Source organism: Protomyctophum parallelum (assembly GCF_964188405.1).
Source record: "Protomyctophum parallelum genome assembly, chromosome: 4".
Taxonomy (NCBI): domain Eukaryota; kingdom Metazoa; phylum Chordata; class Actinopteri; order Myctophiformes; family Myctophidae; genus Protomyctophum; species Protomyctophum parallelum.
The window spans coordinates 42,947,911-42,961,559 of NC_139700.1; the positions used below are offsets into that span (position 1 = coordinate 42,947,911).

A 13,649-nucleotide genomic window follows, 5' to 3' on the forward strand; every position below is an offset into this window, starting at 1 on the left:
TTGGACCAGGCAGGCAGGCAGATGAAGCAGGGACCCGATGTCCCTGCTTCAAAACATTTAACATGATTCATGTTAAATGTTTTCAGACATTTAACCACTCGACCACCCCTGATACTTTGTAAACTTGACCTTTGTCTCGGTACTTGGTCAGTCTCTACACCAAACCTCTTGACCGATAATAGCTGATCTACAAGCTCAACGTTTGTAGATCGTAAGTCTCTACCCCCCCCCACCCCACCCACCCCCTTCACACAAAGATTTGGCGGTAATCTCAGAGGTTTTAGATGACAAAATACATCCACAATAAAAGGACCAGCAGTTGTGTCTGATGGGGAGTGAAGGTCAACTGTCCCCCCGCAGAGCGGCTCCAGGCGAAGTTGACGTCCTGCTCAGGGATGAGGTTCAGAGTGAGGGCCGAGCGACACGGCGTCTCGCCGTAGCACAGACAGTCGAACCTCCGGTCGAACCAGTCCACGTCCTCCTGGGTCAGGTCGCCCTTCACTGCCAGGAGGCCGCTCCTGTATCTCTTGATGAGGAACAGGTGGTCATCGTTATGGTCAATTACAAAACTATAGAAAATAACGGAAACGTGAAGAAAATGTCCTTTTAGTTTTAGGCCTCAATGTTTCACACAAAAGCGTATTATTGTGAGTCTGCTTTGTCGGTACCACACAACAATCCACTGATTCACTTTTCTTTTTTGGTTTGCATATTTTACTTAAGTTGATCCATTAAAGTGCATTGACACAAACGGCTTCACCATTCTTCATGGCCTTCAAACCGTCTGTTCACCCAGGTGCATGCCCTCCCCCCCCCCCCCCTCACCTGTCCATAAACCCTGGCCTAGAGAGGCGTGCCTTTGGTGCCCAAATAATCCAATAATCTATCAACTAATGCTAAATAATAACTACAATCATCATAATAATAATAATCAGAACATACAGTTACAGTGTCAACTCCACTAACCTCAATGTAGAAGCGTCTGGAGTCTAGGTGGAGGTAGTCGTCACTGTCCCAGTGCTTCCTCACACATCTGCCCTGGGACTGACACAGAGCCCTGCTGCACATCTGGGTGGCTGTGGACACGTTGACTATGTAACGGTTCATCACCCTCTCCAGGTGCAACTTGGCGTCAATGCACGAGTCCTGGTGTGCAGTCAGTAGGGATCAGGGCGTTTTAGTTGTGTATGTTATTGGTGGTGCAACAGTTTAGCAAACTAATTGATTTAATTGATTATTACAACTTAATTGATTAACTTAAACCCCTACGTATGGTGGGAAAAGCTGCGACGTGTTGTGAGCTTAGCGATCAGCTATTTTCAGCGAAAGCTTTCCACACTATCCGAGAGAACGGAAAGGACACTAGTAGAGTGTCCCTGAGGGACTCCGGTCAACAATATTTGTTTTTACCCCAACAATTCTATGAAAATAGCTAGTTTGTACTGTAGGCCGAATATTTTCTACAAGCCCATAGCGTGTGCTACGAGGCGTCACTTCGTGACTTGTAGATCTGCTATTTTTTTTAAATCGTGAAAATGTGTGCAAATCTTTGAATGTATTTTAAAAGTAAACAATCTTTTTGCTTCTGGGGCTCCCTGGAACAAAATATTTTGAGATGGGGGTCAGCGGCCAAATACATATAATTTGGGGGATCCTTGAAATGAAAACATTTGAGCACCACTGATATAGAAACAGGTATTCCGGATCTTACCTCTGTGTCGGTGACTTGCATGTCTCCCCAGGAGACAACACCAGAGGCACCCAGTGCTGCAGCTTCTCCAATGGTGTTCACCAGGTCATACTAGAAAACAACTGTTATTCAGAAAATACTGTAGTGGAATATCAATTTTCATTGCTATCGTGCTACTCATAACCGGTCCATATAGAGTCCATATTGTGAGCTTGTAGATCTGCTATTTTTCACATCCTTTTCCGGTCAATATTTAGCTTGATCCCCCACATTACAACATTAGTTCAAAACTGTACTTAAGCATGCAACTATGAAAACTTGTTTAATATCACCTGTGGAAGAGTGACTCTGATTGATTGATTATTTATTGATTTGCCCCATGTGTTTTCTGTTAAAGTTTAAAATCAAGTGTTGAAAATCATGTCCTTAAAAATCATGTTTTGCTGAATCTAAAAGAAGACAAACAAAGTAGGTCATTAATAAAATAAAAACAACATTTTACTTTCCAACTTTCCATGTCACGATTCTTGTACTCCCCTATAGACAGGATCATAACAACAACCATGAAACGCACCTCTGACATGTAGTCTTCGACGCTGTCTTTGTAGACGGGGCGGATGTAAGCGTAGACGGGCGTGGAGAACTTGCCGTCGGAGGCGAGTGTGGACACCCTCATGGCCTCGCGCATGCGATGGCGGACGTACAGACGGGCCTGCCGGGAGTCCCGGAGCACCTCGTCCAGGTAGATGGACGGGTAGAGGGCGGTTACCTCGTCCCAGAGCCACCGGAGCTCGTCGTTGCGCTCCCGCTCGATCTCGGGACACTCTCCGGAGTAGTGCTCCATGTCCTGGTGGTAGTCGTAGTTGTAGCAGTCGGGGAACAGGTAGTAGCCCCAGAGCCTCGCGGGCCTCAGCCTCCTCCCGATGCGGACGGAGCGGGTGAAGTACCGCCGGGCCGCGCGGTCAAACAGCACCTTGGCCCGGGCCTCCGCTGCGTCGTCCGACAGGCTGGCGTTTCTCTCCTTGACCGCCTCGATGGACAACTGCCGGTAGATGTCTTTGCTGCCCCAGTTTCTAACCCACTGTGGCCTCCAATCTTCAAAGTCGAGGATGGCCAGGCCTAAGAATATATATAGGGGGACCCACAGTTAAGCATTCCCTGCCAAGTGCCAAGGATGAGTATACTCGCCTTTTTTTATTTATTTTATCCCATGATTTTGTAACCCATTTTTCACCCCTGTGTCAATTATCTAATGCGATCCTGGACTCACTCTACACACCCTCCGCCAACCTAGTCCCCATATATGGGGGACAAGGGGAGAGCAACGGACTTGAACTCATGCTTCCTTCATGCCTGAGTGTCCAAGTTGTTCCTTGCTCCTACACCTGACAGGGGGGAGTTTCGCTGGTTGGACGTAGCGCGTGGAAGGAACACGTTATTCCAGCCAGGGGGAGGCAGTTTAGAGACCAGGATTACTGCATGTTTTTGGTGAGGGTACCTACCCTAGGGGACACGGGAGAACATGCAAACTCCACACAGAGGGGCCCTTTCGCCTCGGAAACAAGAAAGTGAGTGTTGATGAAATGGAATCAATTTACTACATTGTCAGTTAAATGACATTGTGTGTTTACATGGCTGATGGCCCGCTGTCATGTTGAGTACAGCATCCAAACAGCGCAGCAAGTGATCCAAGCCTTTGATTAGTCTGTTATAGAGCGGAGCCGTCTGTTAACAAGAAATAACACACGGCTGAATTTGGCGATTGACCAATCTGAATCAAGCATTCAACCAAGCCATGTAATAATTGAAGGTAATTGATTTGATCGATTAAATAAGAAATAATCGATCATGTAGGGCCTAATACTTTTTTTAAATAGGTTTTAAAATGGATAGTCATTTCGTGGATGAATTAAACTTGATACTTTTGCGTGACGCTATTGTATGATCAAGTAGGGCGTTAATTTACAGAAAAACATAAAAGGTTTAAATACGGAGATAAGAGTTTTCTGCCGACTAGTCACTAAATGACCTGAATCGAAAGAGTTAATCGAATAACTGCTAAGAAAAACAAATCGACAGCCAACAGCCTTTCTTTACCTGCTTGGCCTAATTCCGGGATGTAGTTCTCGATGTCGTCCTCGGCCTCCTCGCGGTGATCGTCCAAATCGACTTCCTGCGGGAGGGCGGGGAGGCCCTCCTCGACAGTATCCCCGGTGTCTTCATCCACGTACGGGAAGATGCCGAAGCGGTCGGTGTAGAAGATGGAGATCGTCTGGTTGGTGGCCGTCTTCAGGGTGCTGCTGACGAAGTGGAAGTTGGACAGGTCCAGGCGGACCTCGAAGCGCTCCTGGCACAGCTCCGTGGGAGCGTTCCACATGAAGAGGAAGGGGTGGTCGGGATCCACGGGCGGGTCGGTCCGGACCGTCCGGCAGCCAGCCCGGCTGCTGTGAAGTAACGCGGCCGAGATGAGGAGATGGAGCAAGACGTGGAGCTGGACTTCACAGGGCTGGTGGGCCCATTTCATACTGAAACCGGGTTTATAGTTCTGAAGGAAGACGAGATGGAAAAATACATTATGAAGACATTTTACATAAAACAACTGGACTTGCACTTCATATGCACTTAATGTACTAATTAAAAGTGCTATAAGTGATTAGTTCTGTGTAGTGTAAAATAGCTCTGATAGTAATCAGGGGCCTCACTGACTCTCCAGCTCCTTATAGAAAATAAATTTTCAGATTGGGATACCAATTTGACCCATGATGAGGAGAGAAGTCATGTAGATGCAGGATAAACAAGTGCAATTGGAAGTGATCAAACAAATATGGAACTGGAATACAAGCACTGATAAATGATTGTCTCCACCAGGCCGAAGGCATGGGGAGAGAGTATGTTTTGCACTCCGTCCGTCCGTCCGTGGACAGCTAATCTCTGGCACCGTTTGCTCAATGGCAGCCAAACTCTGCACACACACTCCTTGGATGCCAGAGTAGAACCTCTGCCCCAAAGCGACACCCGGTGGCCGACATAATTATGTAAAACACATTTTCTTAATATTATTTTTCAATTCTGCCTTTTCGAGCGCCACCAGGAGGCCCATTTGTGTGCAACACTTGTTGACTTAATGTATTAGTCCAAGGGGCACTTCTTCTAGTTTGTGATGTTTGGCAACCAACCTGGAAAGGTATTTTGCTTATTAAAGAGTTGGAGAGACAGGGATACCCTTCTTACTGAACTAACTAGTTAGTTACTAACTAACCAACTACTATCTTACTGAAGAAACAATGATTAGGCCTATACTATCAGAATATAAAGATTTTACTTTAAATTCAATATTTTTTGCAAAAGGCCTAGATTTTATCATTACATTTCATTTTAAAAGTCAACATAATTCTGCATTTTATTAAATGACATCTGCTTGGCATGTGGTACAATACTATAGAAGGATGATTTGTGGTTTTTAATTTCCCTGAAGATGGGTATCTGCAAAAGCTATTGTTTTCTCCCTGTGTGATGAAAAGGACCGTAATAGGGTTAATCTCAGCTGCAATCTGCTGCTTGCACAATATGAACCGTGAAATGAAATACTATGTACTGAGAGGCAGACTGAAATTAGTGAAATATATTCACCTTTATTCAATATTGACTTTTCGGGCTTCCATTTTCACAGGAAAGAGTTGACAATCTTGTAAAAGGCAACCATTTGAACCCTAGCATACCTATTCTGAGCATAATAAAAGTCGTATAACTCTGCAAAAATAGGGAAACATTCACCATCAACAGCAGATCTACAAGCTCGTAATGCTTGTAAGGCAAAGCAAGGCAGTTTTATTTGTATAGCACATTTCAACAAGCCAATTCAATGTGCTTTACACAAAGGAAACACAATATACAATGAATGACATTAGGGTGCATAAAGTATAGTTTTACTACTTTAGCAGATACAGTTACAGTGCAGAAGAGAAGGAAAAAAGAAGGTTGACTAAATCAAAGCAGCGACAAACAGAAAGGTCTTTAGTTGTGTTTTAAAAGAAATGAGGGTGGCAATAGTCTGTATTTTTGGGAACAGAGTGGTATTCCAGTCTGACTACATGGCTTCAGCGTGCGGTTATAGGGTTAGGGACAGGGTTAGTAATGCTGCATGAGTGCATCGGAATGTCAGTGCGTCGGGCTTCGGAATGCCGGTGTGTAAGCATCATAGCAAAACGTATACCACTTAAACCCGGCCTATAGTATACTTCATTGGCCAGAGTCCCCCAGGGGTTATCTTGGTCCCCCCCCCTTCTCTCTCTACAATACATCTCTTTGCTGAAAATACCGCTTACACACCGGCATTCCGAAGCCCGCTATGTGGTAGAAGTTATTTAATCCAAGTTTTGCTATGATCACAAAATGTATGTTGAAATTATATTAACCACTTATACCGGTAGTTGATACTCAACAAATTGCCAAAATAGCTGATCTACAAGCTCTATATAAAAAAAGGCAAAACAAATTAAAGAAATTGTGAAATGTTCTCATATTAGGGAATAGGAACGCAGGGGGATAATGTGGTTAACACCTGAGGCAGGGTCTGGGAAGTCACACGTTAACGGTCTATTATCATAAGATCTTTAACATGTTAACATGGTTATTAAGTCACTCTTCTCAATTAATCATCACGACAGTTACAGTTAACCTGTCAACCTTGACCCCTTAACACGCTCTTTGGTTTACAACAGCTTTCCAATGGTGAAGGAAAAGGTGAGGGAAAGACTGGTCAACCTTTGAACCCCATAACAAATACTTCAAAGACATTTAACATATCCAATCAGGCAAAACAATTCTAGAAAAGTGGTAAAAAGAAAGAAGAAAAACTATAAAATATATATCAATGTACAAACCTGTTCCAGAGACTGGTAAAATTCCTGCAGTGTACAGCATACACCTGACAGTGCACGCTCTTTCTTTCGAGATGATTAACTTGTCGCCATAAACGTCACCCTCGTGTGTGGAGGAGGAACTCAAATAGAATGTCTTTAAATAAGTTCTTCTGAGATATGCTTTGAGGCTAGTTTAAGTTACATGGATGGAAGACACTTGTGGAAACTTGTCTTGGAAGCGAGGAACCTGATTCGTCCCCTCTTGCCCCGAGGCAGTATACTTATGCTTGATTTTTGGGATTTTCACGGACATTTTAACAGGCTGAAAAGATTTGTAGAACAGTCTGTATCAGGACAATGTGTTACCCACTAGCTACTACTCATATCCTCAGAATGTGTGGGGGCACGCAAGGAATGTGTTATATCCTTTTTCTGCTCGCTTAGCTCCAGTTGTAAAACTACAGCAGATCGGTTTACTGAGCTTCATGACAAACCTTTTGGTGTGGTTTGCATCATGAGCCATGACCAACAGGAATATTGATCAATCTGAGGATTATCTTGGTTATAGAGGGGTTAACTGTTTTATTCCCTCTCTCTGACATGCTTATCTGATTCACATTCCGGGTAGCAAGCACATTCTCAAGCACATTCTCACACATGTGTACGCACACGCACTAACCTGTCTGTAAAGCACTTTGTAACTTTATGTTTGGAATAAAATGCATTCATTCATTCGGTGCATCTCTCATTTCAAGTTGGGATACCAATTTCAGACAAATTTACTATAAAATTGAAGTTGATAAATGGGTTGTCTCTCCTGATTGCATTCCACTTAAATGTATTTTACGAATGACCGTTGTGTTCATCCAATGCACCCTCGCATTTTAAGTAACAGCTGTAACGGCACTATGCATTTCTTAGCGGCACTATGTAAAACGTTTTTAATGGATAAAATGTATGTTAATACAATATAACTTTACAATTGGGATGGTTGTATTTAGTCTCCCTGCTCTTGAGACATTTAGATCATGTCAAAGGGCATGCCCCACCTTGACTTGACTGAATGATGAAGCTAATTATTGAAGAATTCGTTTTTAGACATGATGACCCCTGTTGCACATGAAAGCCGTGAGGTAAGCCAATCAAACGGTAACTTTAAAGAACAGGAGAAGCATGATTTAAGGTTTTTAGTTGACGGGCAGCATTTTTCTGATGAATAAGTGACTATGATCTGGTCTAGTCCCAGACTGTCTGCCTCTCTTACCTGTGCTTATAAGTGTTGTTTTTTTTCCCTTCATTTTTCATTTAGACTTGCAACAATTTATGATGGATTCATCAGGCTCAGTTTTCACAAAATAAAACAAAAAAACAATTTAGCTTATAGACCGTTTCACACTTTGACAACATTCTAAATGGGTTTTCCTCTTGCAGTGTTTGAAATGAACTCGGCCCCAAGCCGTTACCAAGCAACGCAATTCCACTGCCAAGGTCTTTGGTCAAACTAAAACAAATAGTTATGTTGATAGCAAAGTGGTTAACGTGCACTTACATTAAGTCGTAGCAATATGCTCTGGAAGGAACAGCAATAATGTCATGTTCCACCTGTTAAGCCATGGGTTCCACCTGTTAGCCATTCATCCTGGCACACAACATGTCCTCAGTGTCGATTAAAACACACAGAGAGAATGCCACATAGGCTACATTATGTGATTGGATATGTGAGTCATGATTGATAGGGCCGACAGGATATGAATAAGAATAGATAGAAAACATGATGTTCTAGGAGTTGTGTTTCAGCATAGTGACATCCTGTATCCTTGGGCCTGCAGTGTGGTCATAACTTTAGAAGAGCACGTACGTGGGGACATAAACACATGCTTACATCGCTTTTATAATACGTATGTACACATACTGGATTGTGGGTCAATGTGTATAGGCCTATCACAGCAATGTAATTTATTTTGTTGAGCAAATATAAAACTACAAAGAGTATAAAAGCTTCATTGCCCGGTTTTAGGTTTCCACCACCACCAGTCAGACACTTGATTTTAATCACTATGACAGTATAGCAGACCGTATGGTCCTTAATTTATGACTGGAAAGTCAGTCACATTTGATGGTTGTTCCAAGTCTGAGACACCCTCTCCTTATGACATTAGCTACCATACTATACTATTGTTAAACACTTAAAACCTTGTATAAAAACCAAAAAACTGTAGCACCAGAAATAAAAAATATATATTTTTTAATATATATTTTACTGTTATTAAACTATTAACCTTGCCTACCTATTAGTATTAACCGGTTAACAATATTGGTTAATGGATAGGTAAATGCTAGCCTACATGGCAAAACGATGAATGAGGAATGAGGAAGTCTCCGTTTATAAAACAGAAATATTCATCATACACTGAAATGTAGATTGCAACTCTAGATTTCTGTTATAATGGGATGAATCTATAGAAGCACTCGTCGAAGTCACTGAACTGTTTTTCTGTTTCGAATTTGCACATAAGGAAAAGAGGCAGCATGGCGACCCGTTAATAAAAACGAGTGCTTCCAAACTCCAACACTTAGAGCAAATTTATTTATATCCTATAGGCAGCGCCAAATCACAACAGAATGACCCTATTAAGTCACGCCAACTCGATCGGTGTTCATTGACAATTAAGTTATGTACACTGAATGATAGCAGCACTGCAGAACAAGCAAGAAGAGAGTGACTGAAGAAACTGCAAATTGTCCAAGAGGTAACAAAACTTACAGTGTGAGTGTGAGGGGACTCCGGATCGAGCTGTCATCATTCAAGCTGGTTGAGCCAGAAGCCATCCAGAGTAAGTGAAAACACCTGCGTGAACTTCCTGTTGATGCTTTGTGCCGTCATTGTATGCAATGCAAGATGTATGCTATGTGCTCTGGCGCCTCACACACACACACACACACACACACACACACACACACACACAACTTGCACAATAATAGTAATTGTTAACTTATTTCACCAGCCAAAAACACGAGTGGAAAAACACGAGTGGAATTGTTTTTGTGAGAAAATGGTGACACTTGCAGTCTAATAGAATGATTGTACAATGTGTATAAGTGGAAGCAGATGTGTATATTATATTGGTGATGCAATAGCATGCAGTTAGCAACAAAAACGATTAGGTAGATGCCTCAAGTCAATATAGTTCAACAAACATGGGAAAATTCTTTCTACTCCACTGCCAGCTTTCAGGAGACCAAAAGGGGAGGTATTAAAGGTAAATATTTCCAGACGTAGATAGGCACTACTGTATTTGTCCATTCATTCTCAATGGGAATTTTCTGTAATGTTTGTGTAGGACAAAGTTTGTGCCAGGGGCTAGCAGTAGCACCCCTCAAAAATAGAAGATGCAGATCTGCCATCTTGGAAAAATAGTGAAAACGTGAGCAAAATTAAAATATATATATATATATATGTGTGTGTGTGTGTGTGTGTGCGTGTTGTGTGTGTGTGTAGCATATATATATATATATATATATATATATATATATTATTTGCTTCTGCAGGGGTCCCTGCCTGGAACAAAAATATTTTGAGATGGGGGTCTATGGCCATTCTGGCCAAATACATAGGCCACATCATATTCTGTATAAAAAAAGTCTCCAGAAAACGTAATTGGATTTAGAAGACATTAGTATAATCAGGATTTAATGGGATAAATGCTCTGTATGCACTATGCGGTGTAAAGATTTCACAGAGGCATCCACCATTGCCTGAGGTTGGTTATTTTGCCTGAGGTTTGCTTATGAAGTCCACAAAGACGATGAGAAAATAACAATTGAAATTATCATCATTACCCAGCTAAATACCCAGGTGACCTTGGTCCTTCGGCCGCCAAACCCCATGCCGAGGAGGGTGTAAAATAAAGAGGGTGAGTTGTCTTAACTTGCTTACTTTATTTGCACAAAAGTTTAAATAGGCTACAAAACCAAACTTGTGCAGGCAGCACAGCTAACAGACACGGTTGGCACGCATTTAAGCCTCCAAAACAAACAATAATTAGTTTTATTGACTACTGTACAACAGGGGTTCTCAACGTTTTTGGCTGGGGACCCCCGGAAATGCTTTGGCCATGTCTCGTGACCCCCTCCCCACCACCAATACAAACTGACTGTAAAAAACAAAGGCATACTGAAACCAGATATAATCATTAAGGAAAGTTTATGCATGCACCACGTACTATGTAAACTCTTAATTTCCATTTTCCAGCCATTCAGTTGCAAAAATAATAATAAAATAAATAATTTGGGGACCCCCCAAAATAATTTGGCGACCCCCGGGTTAAGAACCCCTACACTACAACACTTCTCAAAGTGGGGTCCAGGGACCCCCAGGAGTCCTTGAGGGTGTTCCGGTGATTCCAGGAAAATGAGGAAACAGTTTAAACGCTTTCAAAATAGATGATTGATCTACAAAGCTCACAGGTACACATGTGACACACAGGCCGTTAGCACAGGCTATTGTAGCTTAAGGGTTCCTGGCACACAATCTTTCAAAAGGGTGCCATGACTATATCAATCTGATCAGTATTGCCATATTCACTTAAAAGCTAATTGTTTTTCTGTAAAGTCGCTTATATTGATAGTTGCAGGTAACTTATTTCTCAAGTGTTTATTTGTGCATTTTATGTCAAGGACCCACACATTTAAAATGTATTATTTGTCCACTGACCCAGTTTGTTCCAGGCAACCCATGTATTGCAGATATGTAATTTTTTTTTTTTTTATATATATTTATTTCAAAATAGCAGATCTACAAGTTGACAACATGTCCTTGTGAGCCTGTAGATTGGCTATTTACAAAAATACAAATAGTTGAACTGTGTGTGCGTGCGTGCGTGCGTGCGTGTACTCATATGGCCCGTAGTTGTTTGGCCTTTTGGCCTTCTTTTTGGGCTTGTTTTCACAGACCTGATTGCTCGGAAAATTCACGCAAAAAAACACTGTTGCTCACATGTAACCACTGAATGTAACAAACAAACTAAACAATTTTTTCTTCTTTTTTTCTCCTAACAGACTAAACGTGAATGAACATGACACGGTCCGTCGCAGGGGACAGCTTGGCCGAGCATCTCCGGCCCGCGTAGCACTGACACGTGAACCTCTGCTCCAGCGCGCGGCGGTCAGCGGAGGACGGCGTGCCCACGGCCAGGTACGTGCCCTCCATCTTCATGATGTCAAAGTGGTCGTGGTTGAGGTGGAGGTAGTCCCTGGACTCGTAGTCCTTCCGCACGCAGCGGCCGTTGGACTGGCACAGGACGTGGCTGCATAGTCTGGCGGCCACCGTCACGTTGGCCACGTAGCGGTTGAGATTGGCCATCAGGTATCCCGACAGAGCCTCGCATGTAGCCTATAATAGGATGGAGACATGTATAGGTTGGATTCTCATGTTAGATTCATTCATCATATCGTTGCTGTCGGGCAGAAACCTCTTGTCTCCATATTTGACAGGCTGGAGCCAATAACTCAATAGCAATAACTCCAAGCAAGAGTTCCCACCAAGCAGTTACTCTCTTATAAGAGTGGTACTGCTCTCCAACACAGGAGACCTGACTTTGAATCCAGGATAGGAAATTAAATATAAGGATTATCGATGCTTGCAATGTTAAGCTTGAAATGTTGAAAGTGCGTCTGGGGGGACTGATAATTCTTGCAGTCATTTTGTTTTTGTCTGTTTTGCCTGTGGCCCTTTAAGGTTTGGAGTAGAGCGAGCCAGCGAGGTCAGTGTCACACAAGGGGCAGTGAGGACACACTTTACTCCTCCCCTGTTTTTGTGTGTGTGAGAATGTGCCACAAGGCTGATGGATTATTTGAGAAGCACACAAAAGAATGTCATGTCAGTTATGCCCGAGGTATACTGACTTATGCGCGTGTTAGTTAGTTAGTTAGTTAGTTAGATTTATTGTCTATAATGTGGAAATTTGTCTTCGGTCTCACACACAAATAGCCCATCTATCATGCTCACGACACGTTGCAGAGCATATACTGTACATCAGGCTTCTTCTGTCCGTTAGCAGGACCAGTTTTGCATGTTTACGATTCAGACATGGAGAGAGAGGCCTATGGACAATGAGGATATCGGCATACCCTGTGCGGTATGTGTCGTGTTTCTTCCGCCGTACAACTGCCACATCATATTTATAATGTTCATGACTATCTCCCTCAGCCTTTTTAATCGCACGACAGGTGCAAATGCCCAGCAAAGATTGTAAAGGCCTCCATGAAATGGCTGGCAGAATGTGTCATGGAGAACTTGTAATGGATATTGATTGGAACCAAAAGCACTGAATGTACTGTATCAGCTCAACCTTTTTGGTAGCTGTAGCCTGTCATAAGTTCAAAAATAGTTTTTATGTGACACAGTACTCTCATGCATCTGAGTGGTGGTGTGTACAGCCTGTGTGCAAAGGCATAGTTGCATCTATACAACCTTTATTAATACCTTTAACATTTGACACCTGCATAACAAGCCTGGTAACATTTTTGTTTAAGCACGAACCACACCAAAGGGTCGGGTTGCGACAAGACGTCTTTCAAGGTAAACCACACCAATGCAACTCATTGAGTTGCAAGGAGTTCCATTGTTGTGGTAGACAGACAGTTTTGTCCCGACCCGACCCGTTGGTACAGTGTTGTTTTTGGCAGCACATTTTGATTTTAGTTTTAGTCATAGTCTCTTGAATATTTTTCATTTCGTTTTTAGTCACATTTTAGTCACCTGGAATGTTTTAGTGTTAGTCTAGTTTTAGTCGACTAAATATCATACGATTTTAGTCGACTAAATCTAAAGTTGATTTAGTTGACTAAAATGCATTTTGGCGGACATTGATGCAGTCATAATGACTGTTTTTTTCACTGGATGAAAATTGCCGATCTACAAGCCCACAATGCGTCGCGCTGTGACATGTTGCGGGCTTGTAGATCGGCTATTTTCAGCATGCAACTAGACTTATAGTGGATTTCTTGTCCACTAGTCCCTTCCTAACATTTTAGTCTAGTTTTTATTTCTTGATGAAATTGTCAGTAGCCTATATTTAGTCTTGGTTTTAGTCATC

The 13,649-nt window shown here is 42.4% G+C and overlaps 1 protein-coding gene across 1 annotated transcript in view; it reads right to left on the reverse strand.

Moving 5' to 3' along the window:
- Positions 1 to 276: 276 nt before the first annotated feature.
- LOC310857202 (uncharacterized protein) overlaps positions 277 to 13,649 on the reverse strand; it is a 31,841-nt gene continuing 18,468 nt past the window's right edge. Inside the window, exons 10-16 of the mRNA XM_083762811.1 lie at positions 11,618 to 11,944; positions 6,574 to 6,636; positions 3,788 to 4,235; positions 2,265 to 2,809; positions 1,712 to 1,801; positions 967 to 1,146; positions 277 to 526 (exon numbers count right to left, since the gene is read on the reverse strand). Coding sequence (XP_083618937.1) covers positions 281 to 526; positions 967 to 1,146; positions 1,712 to 1,801; positions 2,265 to 2,809; positions 3,788 to 4,235; positions 6,574 to 6,636; positions 11,618 to 11,944 — 1,899 coding nt within the window. The 3' untranslated portion in view covers positions 277 to 280. The remainder of the gene's footprint in view (positions 527 to 966; positions 1,147 to 1,711; positions 1,802 to 2,264; positions 2,810 to 3,787; positions 4,236 to 6,573; positions 6,637 to 11,617; positions 11,945 to 13,649) is intronic.